This window comes from Xenopus laevis, chromosome 2S (assembly GCF_017654675.1).
Source record: "Xenopus laevis strain J_2021 chromosome 2S, Xenopus_laevis_v10.1, whole genome shotgun sequence".
Lineage (NCBI taxonomy): Eukaryota > Metazoa > Chordata > Amphibia > Anura > Pipidae > Xenopus > Xenopus laevis.
In genome coordinates this window covers 32,380,808-32,399,561 of record NC_054374.1, presented here as the reverse complement: position 1 = coordinate 32,399,561, position 18,754 = coordinate 32,380,808, and the positions used below count along the sequence as shown (strand labels likewise).

Below are 18,754 nucleotides of genomic sequence, written 5' to 3'. Positions count from 1 at the left end.
CTGTTATAGAATCTCCAAGACCTCTTTCTCTGGATGCTTTTTTCCCTGAAAACCCCTCTCTGTAGTTAGCTTCTAGCCTGTGTCAGTATGCTATTCTGGAAGTTGCACCTGCCCAATTTCAGCAGCAGCCTTCTAGGTCTAAGTTAGGACACACTGACATCTCAGATAAAATAGATTGTAAATTACGATAGGAAAATGCCCCTTTCTTTTAAACAGGAAGCTAAAGATTGGTCTAAGAATTATATCAAATATTATTTTGGATAATTGCAAAGCATTGCTTAGATAAAAACAGAGCTGTTAATTAGCCCATAAATATTCATCCAATCACAGGAAGAAAAAAAAAGACTGTAGAAAAGTTATAGTTACCTGCTGAAGGAGTCGACAGTTGCATGACTGTAGCTTTTTGCTTGCATCTGTCAAGTGGCAGATCCCAGGGAACTCTCTGAGGTTGCGCTTCTACTTTCACATTATATAAAGTAGATGGCCTAAGATTGCTAAAATTGTACCAGTACGTCCCAGCTTTTGCTAGTCCACATTCTTCATCATTCATATGCAAGGCATGTGAGTAATTGCTATTACATGGCAGCCAGGTGATCTCCGCACAAGTGGCTGACAGTCTGCGAACACGCAACTGAGTGGGTGCAATGGAATACCCATGTCCTACAAGGAGAGTGCAGCGCATTCTGTCTGAGCAACCATCTTCTGTCACACTTTGCACAGAGATACGGTAAGTCTGGGTTTTCAGCTCAAGTTTCTCAATCAAGGCTTTAGTTTGTCCTCCGCATCTCACATTTTGTCGAAGTTCATTATCCACATAAATATTATAAACCTGAATATTTCCACTACCCGCTGTTACCAATGGAGGCTCCCAGCCAACAACAACACTTTGGGCTAGCTGTTTGATGATCGCCAGATTTCGGGGGTAAGGCACGGCTAAGATATCTGAAGCTCCCTCACTAGTTCCTTGCATTTCACATGGAAGTGGGCTAAGGCTGCTTCCATCTTCACTTCTCTCATTGCTACTTCCACTTAAAAAGTTAATGTCCTGTCCAGAGCTTTGTGACAGTTCATGTATCTCAGCAGGCTGAAAGGCTATCAGATCATCATCTGACACACGCTCAACAAAATTGGAAGGGACAAGGCCACGTCTCCCATCCATCAATTCTCCTATGTTAAGAGAGTAAAAACACATGCGTAGAGGTGCATGAAAGTAGATGTGACTGCATTTCTTCTATAATGTTGTTTTTAGAATAACAGTTTCATTTAAAAGAAGTTTTTGACATATTTATGTCAAATTAAATAATTAAATACTGTATCCCAGGAAAATGTGTGCAGGTGACAAAAAGATCTGCAACAGAATTATTATTTAAAAGGGGCAAATCTTTTCACAGGGCCTTTTCATCAAAAGTTTTGAAAAGGCCCTAAGATCACTGCACCAAAAATATGACACAAAAATCCCAAAGTCTGAACACAGACTAAATAGTAATTTAATGTAAATGGAAATAGCAGAAAAGGATATAGTAATAATAGTAATAGATGATTTAGATGTAAAGTAGTGGGGAAAGCAAATCGCATACTAGGCTGAGAGCTATTGATAGCAGAAAGAGGCAAGAATTCCCCTTAAATATAATACTCAGTATCGAAAGGTCTAGACCACAGAAAGTTATTAATAAAATAGAAACTATTGAAAGGAGGGAAATAGAGATGCCTCATAATCTAATAAAGAATATGAGAAGTTCCAAGACCTTAAAGGGGAAGTATACTCCTTGTTCAACATAAGTTCAATGAATAGGGCTGGTCTAACTGGTAAAAAACTGGTAACTGGTAAAAAAAAAATTGTTTTATTAAGAAAAAAATCTAAGGCTTTTGTTATTTCTTGAGCTAAGATTGAAGCTACTCCATGCTTGGTTCTTGTGAGGTAGATAATTGGATTACTACTGCACATCCGCTTGCATCATGGATTCCTGTTCATCTGTGCTCTGGTAATTTAATTATCTTCCTCACAAGAACCAAACTGGAGTAGCTTCAGATTGCCTGATAAAAAGTGGGGGAAATTTTGCAAATTCTGAGAAACTGCTCAAATGATCAAACTTTCGAAAAAAAAGAATTGTCAGAGAGACTTAAAAAAATGTGGCTACAGCAACAGGACCATTATGATCAAAGGCCTTTACAACTTCAAGATCAGATACCTTATTTCCAAAAGTGAATACAAATTCTGCAATCAATGGGATGTTATTAGATATATTTGATATATTAATACATTGGCATATATTACAGACAGATATAAAGCTACATGTATATATACAGTAGGATCATACCGACAAGTTACTTCAAGACGTGCTCCTATTTTACAAGACAGTAAAATCAAACCATGTTATCAAGACTGCCCTGAGGGTATTTTTCCCTGTGGATCATGTAATATTTGCCCATACAAATATTAAGACAATAGTAAATAGATAAGGTAAGACACATCTCGTTGGCATAATTGCAGTACAAAAGGGGTTATTTACATGATTGGTTATTTACATGATTACATGTCCCTGTAAACTGGTAAAACCAAGAGAACATTAAAGAAAAGGATCAATAAACATCTATCAAGTATTAAATCTACATATACCACAATGAATAAATTACAAGCGCAAAGGCAAAATTATATTGAAACGGAGAAAAATCAATTAAGAAAAATAAGTCCACTGGGTAAACTTTTTTATTTCCAGCATATTAGTAATCCTGAGGGGTTGACAGTAATAGTCTTAGAACATATCCCTTTAGGAATTAGAAGAGGCAATCTAGATTGAATGGAAAGTCTATGGATTTATGAGTTGAATACTCGTACTCCATGTGGATTAAATGAAAGCTTGTCACTACACACCTACTGTACATAGGTCAATAATGGCTGATATGCTTAATAGAAGAATAGATACATATAAGGAATTCTTTGATTTTTTATTTCAAATAAATCATATAGAGTTCAACATCACTATTACAAATACTTTTTCAGACATTTTGGATCATTTGTAATGATCATTTTGTAAATGCAATGAATATTTGATGAGTAGCACTGTTACAGTGAAGGTACTTTAGTTAGTCTTTTGCCAAATATTTTGATTCGTAACCGTGATGTCAGTGACTCTGCTGTCATATCATTATTTGGAACCAATAGGCGATTGCGAGGCGAAGTATACTCTAGCTGTCTAATCTATCTATTTTTTCTCATAACCACCTCTCCTGAGCTCAGTTTAACCATTACACTGCTCAATCCCAGCAGAGCTTTTTATCTAAGTATGTTGTGCCTATGCTTAGCTGCATTCTTCATTGCATGAACTTAAGAGCATACATGTCTCAATGTTACTGATGATGTGGGCCTGATGAAATGGCCACTGGGAAAATGTGATGGTGCTGGCAAATGGAGGGGGTATATGCAGTACAAATGATGTGACTTATGTGGGAAAGATATGCCCAACTTATATACATGGTAGGAAAAAGAAGGCTTTACATGTCCTTTAAGAGGGATATAAATGAGCTGGAGAGAGTGCAGAGACTAAGTGCAACTAAACTGGTTAGGGGGGTGGAAGACTTAAATTATGAGGGTAGACTGTCAAGGTTGGAGTTGTTTTCTCTGGAGGGGACATAATTACACTTTACAAGTAGTATATTAGAGGACATTATAGACAAATAGCAGGGGACCTTTTTACCCATAAAGAGGATCACCGTACCAGAGGCCACCCCTTCAGACTAGAAGAAAAGAACTTTCATTTGAAGCAACGTAGGGGGTTCTTCACAGTGAGGACAGTGAGGTTGTGGAATGCACTGCCGGGTGATGTTGTGATGGCTGATTCTGTTAATGCTTTTAAGAGTGGCTTGGATAATTTCTTGGACAGACATAAAATCATGGGCTAGTGTGATACGAAAATTTACAATTAGCATACATATTGGTTTGTGGAGTTTTTGTTAGTGTATGGAGAGTGTACTCAGTGTGAGTGTGTGTTTGCAAGGATGGTGGGTTTCATTTGGAGGGGTTGAACTCGATGGACTTTGGTCTTTTTTCTACCCAACTTAACTATGTAACTATATTTAATACAATTTTTAAAATCATACTTCGAAACAGCAAAACGGTTGAGGCTTTTGGGAAAGCAGGGCCACTTCTTACCAGCTTGATGCATTCTTTGGGATAACCCTTGTTTTAATTGGTATGTTCTACCGGTCTATACTTACAGCTACTGGGCAACTGTGAAAATCCAGTCTGGAGAAGACCACATTGGTGTATTGATGTGGTTCTCCTTGACGGATCTGCACAAACCCTCATTATCATCTGAAGGGCCAAATGATAAATGATCAGATCAGCCCAATTTGACCCGATATGCAATGCAATATGAAACATTTCCTTTGACGACTTTGCCAAAACTAGCAGATGTATGGCCAGCTTTACTCACTAGTGATGAGTATTTGTCTCACATAGCTTTCGAGTGTAGACAAGGACACAGGTTTTATGTTATTATTCAATGACAAAAGTTATACAGATATAGAGTAGAAAAGACTTGCTTCAATGGCAACAAGGGACAGATCCAGGGAGAGGAGGCTTATATTTTGTACAAACATTAGAAGTTATTTCATAAATCATATTTAGATCAATGACAGAAAACCTTTTTCTCAGTGAGAAAGTTAATAAATATTTCAGGTTTGCCTACCTTCATAAAATCCATCATCATCCATGTCTCCATAGATATAAATGTATTCTCCAGCTGTAAGAGGCAATTCGGCTTCAGGGTTTTCATTGGGTCCATCAAATGGATTGTAGCTAGAAATCAAGGAACCTCAAAACTTAAATAGGCAACAATAAAAAACAGGTTTATGATATGCAATATTATAGGTAGTTTACTAAAACTATTTCTTCCTTAAATTTTTAAGTCCGATGTTTGTCATTTTTTTTTACAGATGTTCAGATTTACTGAAATTAAAAATAAAATGAGGAAGATATTGTAAATTCATTATATAGTACTCATAACCCTTTGACTTGCTCATGGAGAAGGTAAAGGGGTTTAAATTCATTTCCAGAAAATATCTTCTGTGAGATTTCTGAGGGTGAGATTACCATTTGCAACTTACTTACAGCAAAACTATATGTAGTTTGCCTCTTGAATGCCAGTCAGCAACGAAGAAACAACAAAGAGTGTGCTGCCTTTTTTACTACAGGTATAGGATCCCTTATCCAGAAAGCTATTGGAAGCAAAACCAGCCTATTGGGTTTATTTAATGTTTAAATTAATTTCTAGTAGACTTAAGGAATGAAGACCCAAATTACGGAAAGATCCATTATCCGGAAAACCTCAGGTCCCGAGCATTCTGGATAACAGGTCCCATACCTGTATTTGAAAAAACAATGTATCCAGTAGTTTGCTCACCTGTAGCGAGCAAGATACACTTGTAACTTTGCAGGAGAGCGGCTTTCGGCTTCTGGATTTAATGAAATGCTATCAGCATCCAAATCCTCCATTTCACTTGCAGTATCCACCTAAATTAATATGGGTTCTTATAAGTAAACTAAATAGTATTAATTAACATACAGAAATATTCTAAACTGGATTAAACATAGCACTCTTCAAGGTTGCAGCATGCAAACGGCTCCTGACACATGCAGAAACACTTCATAATCGTTTAATCAAAATATGAAAAGCACTAAGGTGTTTTCTTAATAATTTCCGCACACACCACTAACCCAAACAAAACTGCATTAATTAGGATTTTTTTTTAACTGGCAGCACTCCAGCCATTCTATAGGCTTCCACTATAAGCATTTAATATATTAATACAACTATCAATACTGTATCGTATACATGCTTTATAGCCACAGTTACAACCCTAAAACTCTCCCCTCTTTTGAATCCAGATCATGTGCTATATGTGACTGTCCTCATCTATTTAACATGTTCCGTCTCAACGAAATGTTGGTCAATCCTGTACTTCTCAAATGGTGACAATACCTCAAAGTAACCTCTATACACAATCAAATCTGCAATATTTTACATATTTCACAGTCAAACCTCTCAGGGGTTTTTCCAAACATTATTTTTGCCTATTGTATTGATCACAAAAGATGTATGCTTGTTGTTATTCTTGAGCTTAACTTGCAGTTACTCCATGTTTGGACCATGCAAGGTAGATAATAAGTTAATCAGTGCACACAAATCACCCTGCAAAATGGACTCCTGATAACAAAACGGTCACAACAGAGAAGGAGAGTCTCCTGTACTGGTAATATTATTAATTATATACCTTGCAACGACCAAATATGGAGTAGATCTCCTTTTTAAACCAACACAATCACAAGATTATTTGTGATTAAAACAGGCAAAACCTATGCTTAGCACAGGCCCTATTCATTGCACTCAGGTTGTATAAAGGGGTATAATGCCCGTTTCATAGCCACCTACACTGCTGCATATAATACAGACAACAGCTAAAGTTTGTAAATTTTTAATTAATGTTCAGCTAAAAAACATGTAATAGAAATAGACAAACAAGCTCATAGTCCTTTCCCTGAACAAAAACAAATGGTAAAGCTAAATATTAAAAAATAAATAGAAAACATCAATTATGGATGTTACCATTGTCTGCATCCCTTTTAACTGACCTATTTGATCTCCCCTCTGTACATCACCACCCAAATGTTATTTTAAATATATAAACCTATGTAAAAGTATCATTCCTTTGTAAACCATCTGCCCAAGCAAGACGATTGCCAGTCAAACAAAATGTTTACAAGATATAGGTGTCACCTTAAACATACACTGGATATAAGGCATTCTCAGCTCTCATTATACTTCTTCTCCTGTATCTGCATTTTTCGGGCAGCTGGAAGTAAGAGGGTGATATGATTTGATACCTGTGCTGGGTTCTAAACCAAGGCTGTATTAATATGCCTTGCTATGAGTAGCTGTTCATTCTCCCAAATTCTTTACACTCAAATCATTGCACGGGTACCATAGTGCATTATTTTCATAAAACAGGGAGAAAAGTTATAGCAATAAATGTTCCTTTACTTACACGTCTTCAATTGTTTAGCACATACATGCACTGAAAACAAATGTTGAAATATGACATAACCACAATGTGTCTAAATAATCAGTAAGACCTACTATGTGACCTGTTTCAAAAAAAAATATGAGAATGTGTGTCTTACCTCTGGTGTGGGGCAAAACTTTGGACTTTCGTGAACAGAGTCAGACTTAGAAGAGCTCTGTGGGGCTTCAAGCTTTTGTTTTTCTTTGGCAACTGCATTATTGTGGGCCTCGGAATTTCTTTTTTCACAGCTGGAGGCAAGTGGTTGCAGTATTGGCCTCTCTTTAGCAGACTCACCCTGATTAATTTTCTCATCATTCACTGGTTCTTTGTTATCTACAGTTAGACATATACATTTTTATACTTTTGGAAGGGATTAGTAAAACCCAGAATTCCAAAATGCCCTAATAAACAACACATCACCATATGAACCCAGATGGGCAATCTGAAAACACCTGTGAATGAAAGATGGGTTACAATATCCTGCTATAGACACTCCTCATATTTATATATAGTATTACTATTATATTATATATATTATATATTACTTAGCTGGCCAGGTGAAGTCTTATTAGTGGTGTATGAATAATCTTCTGTCTTTTCAGATTCATTGTTCTTCAAGGCTAAGTCCATGGGAATAAAGCTGCCTTGTTTTTGCAAATAAAATCTTAATTTAATTATTCTGCTATCCCTCTTTTGCCGAAATTATTTGATTCTTTCCACTTTGCTTGCTATCACTTTTAATATAAAAAGCCGTTATCTTGTTGCTTACGTTATTTTTCAGACTTTGAAAAACACAGGCATCTGCATAAAAATACAGTGAGGGGCCTTAAAGCAAGAAAGATTTTGGCAACTATTACTGGGAAACCATCGTTTCATTCAATGGGCCACAAAGTGTATGAACACGCTGCACTAGTGATAGTTACACCCCAAGGCCTCCCTATGACAACATCATTAGGGTCACTAACCGACCTACTATTATATGGGCTTATACTGCATATTTATTATACATACAAAGTCAAAGAAATTTAGACCGCTCCAAACTCACCCCACATGTGTACTCCTCAATATAGCTCCATTTGAAATCCCGGGTGCTCTGCCACCAGCATTCCCACTGTAAATCCCCAAGCTTGACAAAATAGAGATAGGCGGCACTCTGGATAAAAGGTGGTTTATTGCCTTAATAATAGGCTTACAAAATCACCAATGTCACTTCCTTAAATAGGCCTCACGGGGTAGTGCATATTAGGCACCTTTCCCCTCCCCCTTATTATATAATAGTTTGAAAACAATTTTGACTTTATTAAGGCCTATCCAGGCACCTTCTCAGCTTGATTAATACAATACCAGTCTTTTCTGAGGTTCGTGTTTATTTTAACTGTTTATTATATGTTTTTTAATATGGCTATTAAAGAGTGTTTTTTTATTTCTAAGGATTCACACATGATTATACCAATTGAGAGACAAAACCCATAGACATTGCAACTTCATGTTTGTTCCTGTAATGCATCAAGTGATATTGGTCTGTGACCTGTTGCAATAAACCACCTTTTATCCGGAGTGTTGCCTATCTCTATTTTGTCAAGCTCATACTATACGTAGCACAATGAATCGCTGGGCCATTTATATGTGGTCACATTATACAAATATCAAATTTATTGTCATCCACATGTGTTGAAATACTTAAGTCATTGAGCCCCTTAAAGAGATACTGACACTAAACGGTTCTTTTCAAATTATTATTCTACATTAAGGGGCTGATTCACTAAGGGTCGAATATCGAGGGTTAATTAACCCTCAATATTCGACTAGGAATTAAAATCCTTCGACTTCGAATATCGAAGTCGAAGGATTTAGCGCAAATACTGGGATCGTACGATTGAAGCATTATTCCTTCGATCGAACGATTAAATCCCTCGAATCAAACGATTCAAAGGATTTTAATCCAACGATTGAAGGAATATCCTTCGATCAAAAAAACTTAGGAAAGCCTAGGCTAACATTGACTTCGGTAACTTTTAGCTGCCGAAGTAGGGGGTCGAAGTACTTCGACTATCGAATGGTCGAATAGTCGAACGATTTTTAGTTCGAATCCTTCGATTCGAAGTCGTAGTCGAAGGTCGAAGTAGCCCATTTGATGGTCGAAGTAGCCCAAAAAATACTTTGAAATTCGAAGTTTTTTTACTTCGAATCCTTCACTCGAATTTAGTGAATCGGCCCCTAAAAGTTACCTATATGTAAGTAGAATGACACACATCAAACTTAATGAATAAAAAACTGCACAGCATCATTAACTGAGAATATTTAGAACAGGAAATAATGGGAAAATGCTATCATAGGTTACAGTACATAAAAAGTCTAGTATTATTTAGTATTAAGGGTTATGTTCTTTTAGAATATCTTAAAGTACAGGTATTATGTGTCAAAATTTACTCACTCATCACCTATACTTTTCATGTATGTGTGTATTTTTCCATCACACATGCTCAATAAATGTAGGATTATCCAGAGAATTACCTTTAAAATCTTGTTTGACTTGAGGCACCCCAGGTATAGAGCAGCACTGAGGAGGAGGCAATTCCGAAGTCACCAGAGTGCAAGTGAGGAGACCGATATCTCCAGTTTGTAGGCGGAATCTTTCGAGCTCTTGAGAGAATTGACTAAACTGCTCTGTCTGACTGCGACACTTTTCTTCTAAAGTTTTTACTTTTGCCTAGAAAGTTATAGAATATTAAGTAAAGAATATTTCCAAAAGTCAGTCTTTATAGGTGAAAGGGAGACATGGGTTTGTATGTGGGGTAGTTAATATATATTTAAAAAAAAACATCAAAATAGTATAATTTTAACAAAAACCTGTTACATTGTTACTCTACAACTTTCACTGGCTTTGACATATTTTATAATAAGACCATAAATATTGTTTTATGTCAGTTCTCGACTGAAGAACACGTTTCAGCAATCAGTTCATTGTAAACATTTTTAATACTTTACAAAAGAGGCTAAAATGGTTAAAAATGAAATGCATTTTTTTCTGTGACACATAATTTCAAGACACAGAACATGACCAATGTGTTATAAAACACCAGTCTTTGCAATTAGATATATACAAAAGTCAGGAACATGTAAAATGCACATCATGCTGTTAGACAATACCTGCAGGCTATCCAAAGTGTGCTTTGAATATAAGAAAAAAAACAAAATGAATCACCCATACTTCATATTCATGCTGCAATATTTAGTGTTTGACTGAAGTACGTCATACCTCAAGAAGCTTGGTTGCTTCTTCATGGTCTTTCTTGGCTTCAACCTGAGCCTGTGAACAGAATATAAACACTTAGACCTATAAAAAATTTTAGTGTAAAAAAAAAAATCGAATTTAAAATCTCTCATACTGTGATGTGGAACGGTAAAAAATATTGCACATTTTTTAAAATATGTCTAAAATGTTTCATTTCGGCAACCAACTCAGTCTTCTGCAACCAGCTCAGGCTTGAAATTCCCAAGCACCAGTCCTTCAAACCTAAAGCTGAAGTAGCTTGTTATTGAAGTGTTTTCGGAAAGGAAGAAAACTCTATACCTCCTGGAGATGTTTAACTTCTTCTTGCCTTTTCTGTAGAGCAGTCAATGCATCTTCATGGTCTTTTTCCAGCTGTTGTCTTCTCTCTGCCACATCTCGCATGTGCTGCAATAGAGAAACAGGTTAAAATTCTGCAACAGATTCTGCACCTTCAGATGAAGTAGATTTCTTGCATCTCTTTGTGGGGGGAGCTGAATGTAGGTGTTCAGTGTTTTACAGATCTTCAACCTTTATGGGAACCACATTTAACAATGCTGAGTTGGGGGGTTTAGAAGGAATAACAAAACTATCTGCAAAATATTTTAGATACTTCCCAGATCATTGCTATGATCTGCTGCTAGATTTCCCATGTGAACTTCTAGGCAGCAAAAGCCTTTATTTAGAAGCCTATAAATTTTAAACTCTGGGCCTCTATCACCTTTATATTCTAAAAGGATGCATTCCAACTAAGCCCATACCAACAGCCATGACTCTGCATATGAATATGTTATGAAATTGATGGGAGTAACATCTAAGAAGAGTATTAAACAAAAACTTTAGGTGCACATATGTGCCTGCAATGGATATACCATTATATTCAGCCATCTTTCAAGAGGTCACAACTATGAACTTTCACACAATCAACCAAAAACCACATGCCATCAAAGTTGTGTTTAAGGTCAAATTACCTAAGGATGTTTTCAAGGTTACTCAAATACATTAAAAAAATACTAAAAGATTAGCAAATATACTTAGGACCAAATGCTACAAGGCAAACCACGGAGTCACACTGATGCCCAAAATAGGAACAGATAGCAAATTCCTCCAAAAATATTCATCTATACAGCAAGCTGAACTGAAACCCTAAAATCTAGTCAATACAATAAGTTGGTTGTTTATTCAGCAACACAAAACAGGAGGCATGCAGTTCCAGGTAAATTTCTAATTGTCCTATACAGACTATGGCCTTATACAGTAGTTAAAATAAAGGATAAAGGATATCCAAAATAAATATGGTGTTCATATTATGTACTGTTTGTGAGACATGAAGAGTTCAGATTCTACAACATGCCTTTAGTGAACGATTTAGCAATCTAATTTTACACATTACATTGTAATTCATTGCTCATTTTTAAAATATGTGCTTTGGATTTTATCAAATGCTGTCTGGTATTAGTTTTAGGTTGAAAGCCATATATAACACTAGTGCTTTATAGATTTAGGGATTTTTTGTTCTCTAATACCACAGTGCAAATAAAGATGGGAATATATAGGCAGATTTAAGTTGCAGATTCAGCCTGTTCAGACTGCTTCTGCAACTTAATTTCCACCTGACTGATATCAGGCTAATGTTTGATTTTTCCTATTGGATCAAGGGCCACATCTAGGTGTTGATGCAGTCATTGAGCCCATTGCTTGCATTACAGCCTGATATTTCCAATTAGATCTCGCCTAAGAAATTAATTTTACAATGCATGACCAACTTTACGGTCTTAATGATGCATTAACTCATTACAAAGTGTCTAATAGTTCCTTCTGGGGGACAAAAATGTGCCAAATGCCCAGGACTCAAAAGGTGAAAAAGATACAATAATTCGGAGGCATTGAACTCCCAAACATAACTGTTCAAAGCTTTTCACCAACCTTCAGCACTTGCTCTAGGTTATCCAGCTTGTTTTGCAGGTGATGGCTCTCTTTAAGAGCTGAATCCCGTTGCCCAGTCACCTCAGCCAAGTGTCCTTTCAGGTCAGCATTCTCTGTTTCGACCTGCACAAACATACCCATGCTTAAGTGCAGCAATAATAAATCTCCAAATATTTTGTCAGCTACTCTGACACCTATGTGGCACTGAAACATTACTCAACAAAAGCTCAACAAAGAGTTAGGATCGAAATGCTATATCTTATGCCTTGATGCGCGTCTCTGCTAGACCAAATCTACTACAACCACAGCAGTTATGATCTGTGTCTCAGAATATCACCCCAGTAGCTCCTATCTCCTCCACTGTTGTTTCACAGCACATGCTGTGCTGCCATTTATCTATGTTTAGGGTCTGGCTGATTAATTTAAATTTACATTATCTGGCAGCACAGAAACTAGTGCTATTTTAGTACTAGTACTATTTTGCATCAGAACTGATTATTAGTCAGACCAGAATACACTGTGCATGTGCAGTGCCATTGGAGCTCAAAAATGGCCTAACCAGATCAATATATCTGAGGAGCTCCACTATACCACTGATACTATTATACAACTGCTGAACCTTTGGTCTGGTACAGTAAGGTCAGTATATAAAATACAGCATTTCTGTCCATATTCTTATTAAGACTCAAGTTATGCGTTAAAATGTATCTGGAAAAAAATCCACTTATTTTCCTGCAAGACAGCAAAATATGCCACTTTACAAAATACACATTTTTTCCTTTGGCAATGTTAAAATACAAGAGTTTGTTCTTTGTTACAGGTTTAAACACACAAACTATTACCAAACTCTGATCTCATGGTTTAACCCCGGCAAAAAAAAAAGTTCAAAATAAGTGCAAAAGCATATTATTTTTAATTTTAGATCCCCTTAAAATAAAAAAACTCCTTTTATTCTAACACGAAAACACAAATAAATTTACCTTTCTTGCCCATTTTACTCTGCTGCTTAGCTGTGAGTTTTCTTCTACTATTCGAACATTCTCTGTCTCAACCTCTTGAAGTTTTGTTTCCTGTCAAACATTATTTTAAATATAAATCATTCTACAAATGCAGAGCGGGCATTACAAAAAAGTCTGTAGTTAACATTGAGTTATGTATGGGTTTTAAATATTTAGTATTTGATAATTCAGTAAATTTAAGGGCTTATGAATTTTTAGTATGACATTATTTTAAAATTTCATATCAAAATTGATGGTCATGTCTTTTCTCATCACAACAAAATTTGATTTCTTGTGAAATACTTTGTCACAAGGCGTGATGCCATATAAATAATGATTTTATAAACAGAAGTCTCTGGAGAACACTGGGCAGACTGTAGTCTATAAAAATAGTTTGGAGGGCCACATCTAACAGCTGGGTCCACATAGGATAGACCTATTCTAAAATGGGCAACAAGATTGTGTTTAGGGACAGTAAGATCATAAGAAAATGAAAGGAAAGATAGAGATGAAGGTTAAAAGTAGGAGAACAGTTGTAATAAAGAATGTGAAAATTAGAGAAAGAGGATAGAAGAAGCCAGAAAGAGGTGGAACAAGTTAATAGCAAAAGGAAGGAGACCAAATAAAATATTAGATGCCAACAAATAATAAAAAGGGACTGACAATGAGAATTTAATACAAGAAAATGCAGAAAAAAACAATACAGATAACTACATTTGAATATATAAACATCAAGGTAATATTTACTTGATATTTTCTCCCTTTAACAAATGCTGCCTGCATGAAATAGCCACATATAAAAACATGTTTCTACACATACACACTGCAGCTCCCATCCCCACCCTTTCTAGATCACTTCTCATTCAAAAATATAAAAAAATTTCCTTCCCTAAACTAAAATGTGTTAGTTCTCCCACTTTCTACTCAGTAAACAAGTCAACTCTTCCTTTGATGGTCATCTCCCATTATGTGAACCAGTATGTCAGGTATTCACCCAATATTTTTAAATTGTCTCCTCCTTCTCTATAGAACAGTGCCCTATTTCATATCATCAGGAGATATGCGTCTTTCTGGGGACCCCCACAGGGACCGGGCCCTTGAAACAACTCCTGTCTGATGCTAGCATTGTTGTCAGTTACCTCTTCACTTCTACTGTATCTTGCTGCACACACTGGATACTGTTTACACTTTTTTTCCCATCACATTGTGCAATTCCATTCAAGCTATAGTCACAATAACCTTACCTACTAACCTAGTTAGTCCACCCTCCTTGCTTCCCCCCCCACACACAGTGTTTTTTTTTTTTTATAAAATCAGGCTTTTAAAAAAACAATTTTTTGGAATGTATTCCCAAAAAACTCCCAATCTGAAATTGTAATAATTAATAAAAGTTTAAAAACCCGAGCAGATTAGATCAGAGTCTGCAGCAGCCAATATTGAGATAAGTTCGGACCTTGATAAATAACTCCCTAAGCGTTTGCTCGTGTATCAGTGCAGAGCAAGCACAGCAGAGCTCATGGGCGCCACGTTCTGGATCTTCCGTCCTTCTTCTGTGAGCGCCGCATTGGCACATGTGCAGTTGGAGCATCTGGTTCATAGCAACTGTGCATGCACCAAAAGTGCAGGAAATTGCCAAAGGAAAGGAAGAGGATCAGAAAAAGACAGGAAATCTGAAAGATGGTGCCCATGAGCTACGCTGCGCTTACTCTGTACTGATACATGAGCAACCTCGTAGGGTCAATTTTAGGGGTAACTATGTGGGGGGGGGGAGCAGGGAGGGGGGGACTACCTAGGGTAGTAGGTAGGGGTTTTTCTTATTGTGTGTGTGTGGGGGGGTTATTTCTACTTTAACTGGGGCATCACGTGTTAAATAGCTACTTGAAAACCCTTCATCATAACAATAACTGTCCAACAACTGGATCCCACTTGCTAGTGCACATTAAAAGATAGTCAAGAGAAATACAGGAATAAATATCACGGATAGAGGGAGCAAGCAAGAGAAAAAATAAACAGGGTAAAACATCAGATAGAGGAAATAAGGACGACTAGATAACCCATCATGACCTTTTCCAATGCAACTAGTGCCAGTTACCAAGGAGGGCACAAAGAGAAGGTAATTATATCCCAGACAGCCTTACAGTGATAGGCTGAACAGAAAATGATGACTATTGTGTTATCACGTAGCAGTATAACCCAGTCAAGAAGAGTCACATAAATGTCAGTCATAGAAAATCAAGTGCTGCTTGAAATTCTTCCATCTGGCACAAGTCAATGAGCAGCAGCACACAGAATGAGTCAGATGCAGGAAAATGCACAGGAATAGAAGCTAAACAGGACAGACTGGGACATGCATGGATCTATTATCTTGAAACCACTTATCCAAAGTTTAAAAATATGGCAATGACATTTGTCATAGTGTAATTAAACAGTTACATTCTTTGGACTGCTTTGCTTTTTCTGTGTATGTGATGCTAAAATAATTCATATTGATGGCAAAATAGGTACAAAGTAAATCAGATAATAGATCTCATACTTGTATTTAAATATTAACTGTAAATGTTAATTATAATTTCATAATGACACTGTAAGGTTTGATATTTTGCAAGGGCGGCCTTACCAAATCTTCACATCTCCTCTGCTTTTTCTTCACTTCTTGTTCTAAAATTTCGCATTCTTTTCTCTTTTTCTTTAATTCCAACTCCTAGTAAGATATGAAAATTAATGTATACTTAAAAATTATTGAAGCAGACATAATACATGTTAAAATAACATTGTCAAAAACAGCAGCATACTTCCTTAATTTAAAGTTAAAACAGACATCCCTGTAATTAAAATGAATTTGCCAATAATAGTAGAAAAAGGGAACTGCGGTATTCTATTTCAGCCAGTCACTCCCACGTGGCTGATTAGAGAGACAGTTCCATTTTGGCCAGGGATGACAAGACCCTTCTATAGGTTGGAGTACAAATATAAATAGTATTCCAGTGTACTAAAGGATTGGGCTGCCCCAAACCCAGCCTGAGTACAGAACTGAGCACCTCAGTGCAAACAAACAGTGCAGCTTCACCAGCCCAGATTTCTAAGCACAGGTATGGGACCTGTCATCCTGAATGGTGTGGACCTGAGGCTTTCCAGACAAGAGATCTTCAGTAATATGGATCACCTTACCTTATTTCTACCGAAAAACTATTTAAAAATGAGATAAACCCAATAGGATTGCTTTGCCTCAAAAAGGATCAATTATATTTTAGCTGGGATAAAGTATAAGGTACAGTTTTAATATTTCAGAGAAAATTAGAATTATTTGATCAAAATGGATAGGATATGGCCTTCCGGTAATTTAGAGGTTTCTGAAAAGTAGGTTTGCCTAAGCCAATCTTTCTACAGAACATAACTTAGTGAGTATTGCATTCTTGTTTCCCATAAAGACCAGACATGAATAAAAAACAGACTAACATTTGAGAGCTAAGCTGGTCTGGGGCTAGCTGCACCTTCCCTCAAGAGCACACATGATTTAGAGACATTTTTGATTGCAGAATTTTCCTGCATTAAAAAATATACCCCAAGGTGATGCCATTAAAATACTGAAGAATCCCTGATTTATTTTAAACAAATCTTTTTTTGAGACTGATCTGGTGCAGAATTGTACCTATTGAGGAAACAGTCACTGTCACTGCTAGGGTGCCCAAGAGGTATACATGGTCCAACAAAATAAGCAATTTACATGTTTAAGAAAAATATCTTATTCTCAAAGATTAAGGGAGGCTGAAATAATTTTGAGATGGGGCACGTAACTTCTAGTTACTGTAGATACTCCACCGATTTAATGGTCTGTGGATCATACCCCTCTCTGTGTACGAGACATGAACACACAAGATAAAACATTTGACATGCTAGCAAGTATGTCCACATGTCATCACTTATCCAATGTTCCACCAGTTACTCAAAAAAATCTGGTAACTATGCATTTCTGAAGTAAAGTGGAAAGGTAAGGTTTATCAATACATAATTAGATATAGTATCAAACATTTAGTAAACAAATTTACTTTACAAGTAAAGGGGAAAGTTACTATGTTCTGCATCAAATATTTAGCGTGGACAACTAATTAACAAGTCTAAGGAAGAGAATTGACCTGATAATGAATCATGACATTAGTAGTAGATGTTAAAGATTTTCTCCTTGAGTGGATTTCAAAGGCACTTTTTTTATATGTACTAAATAGGACATGTTCTAAACCAAAAATACCTTTAATTCTGAAAATAATTTTGCTTTCAGAGTGAAATTTTTACCCAGCCACCAAATATATGTTATTTGAAATTGTCTTTTACAAACAATATAACCATGCAAAGAAAGTGCTGGTTGTGGAAAGGAGAGTAAGGTGAGTGGTACGCCTTCGAAAGGATAGATGTACTCATCACAAAGTCTGCACTGGGAAATATTCCTTTCTAGCAAATAAAGTGCTATCAGCATTGATCTATTAGTTCAGCAATAGCATGACAGTATTATATTCTACTTTATAGTCATTTGGTTTAAAAAAAAGGATTTCTCATTCTTTAAGGTTATAGTAAAGTACTACTGCCATCTGATGAAAGATTTCATAAGGTTAAGTGTTAATTTACCTGTTGGAGTCAGGGCAGCCATTAACAGGTCACTTTAGAAAATAAAAGGCTAGATAGCAAGAAACGTTTTTCATCTTCCATAAAATGTCTTCTTGTGCTTCAGTCCTTTCATACAGGCACTCAAAGAGTTCAATCTAGTGTATATTAAATTGACCTTGCTGACTTTCTGTGATATTCTGCATGATGCCTGCTGCCAGCAAGAAGTGTCTGTAGCATTGTGTCCTACCTGTTACAGCAGTCCAATCCCTATGGCTAGCACAGCAACCAAAAGGATTAAGTGGATCAGACCACTATCCAAGCAGGGGAGAAGGACAGATGAGGGAAATCAGATTACAGTCGAGAAAGAATGATTACATGTAAATATATAATCCATAGATGAGACATGTGAATATATTTTATTGATGGTGAATATACTTGAAATAGTAAAACAATACGGCGTTCTCTTAATCGTACTGCAGGGATTCCAAATAATTTAGCTGCAGAGTATGATGGAGTTTAAATCCCGAAAGGCTGTCCTTAGCAGGTGTCAGACAGCACACAAAATCCTCTTCTACATACTGTTCAGTATGTGAGGAGGATGGGAATGACCCTTTGTTGCAGCCAGAGAAGCAACACTCTGTACAATATACACATTACGCAATATCAATACAGATTATCAGACAAAATTTAAGACCACCAAAGTGAAATATTAATTTCAACGACATTTCTGCTACTTTAGTGAAATGTATATCTAATTGACATACATCATGTCAGTCACAGTACTGCACACTTGCTTCCCTGCCACGTATAGAAAGACATTTTCATGAAGCACATTTTCATGAAGTCACTTAAAATACCCTGCCCCCATGTTCGTTTTGCATATTGCCCATGTTTGAAG

The 18,754-nt window shown here is 36.4% G+C and overlaps 1 protein-coding gene across 6 annotated transcripts in view; it reads right to left on the bottom strand.

Annotated features, from left to right (window-relative positions):
• tspoap1.S (TSPO associated protein 1 S homeolog) overlaps positions 1-18,754 on the bottom strand; it is a 58,034-nt gene that overhangs the window by 25,378 nt on the left and 13,902 nt on the right. For 5 of the 6 annotated variants that reach the window (XM_041583568.1, XM_041583570.1, XM_041583571.1 and 2 more), the window contains 11 exons: positions 15,875-15,958; positions 13,240-13,329; positions 12,260-12,382; positions 10,637-10,741; positions 10,322-10,372; positions 10,213-10,233; positions 9,577-9,772; positions 7,181-7,395; positions 5,403-5,512; positions 4,689-4,798; positions 367-1,167 (listed from right to left, as the gene is read on the bottom strand). In XM_041583568.1, the coding sequence (XP_041439502.1) occupies positions 367-1,167; positions 4,689-4,798; positions 5,403-5,512; positions 7,181-7,395; positions 9,577-9,772; positions 10,213-10,233; positions 10,322-10,372; positions 10,637-10,741; positions 12,260-12,382; positions 13,240-13,329; positions 15,875-15,958 (1,906 nt within the window). The remainder of the gene's footprint in view (positions 1-366; positions 1,168-4,688; positions 4,799-5,402; positions 5,513-7,180; positions 7,396-9,576; positions 9,773-10,212; positions 10,234-10,321; positions 10,373-10,636; positions 10,742-12,259; positions 12,383-13,239; positions 13,330-15,874; positions 15,959-18,754) is intronic. The other variant, XM_041583569.1, reaches the window with a different exon arrangement.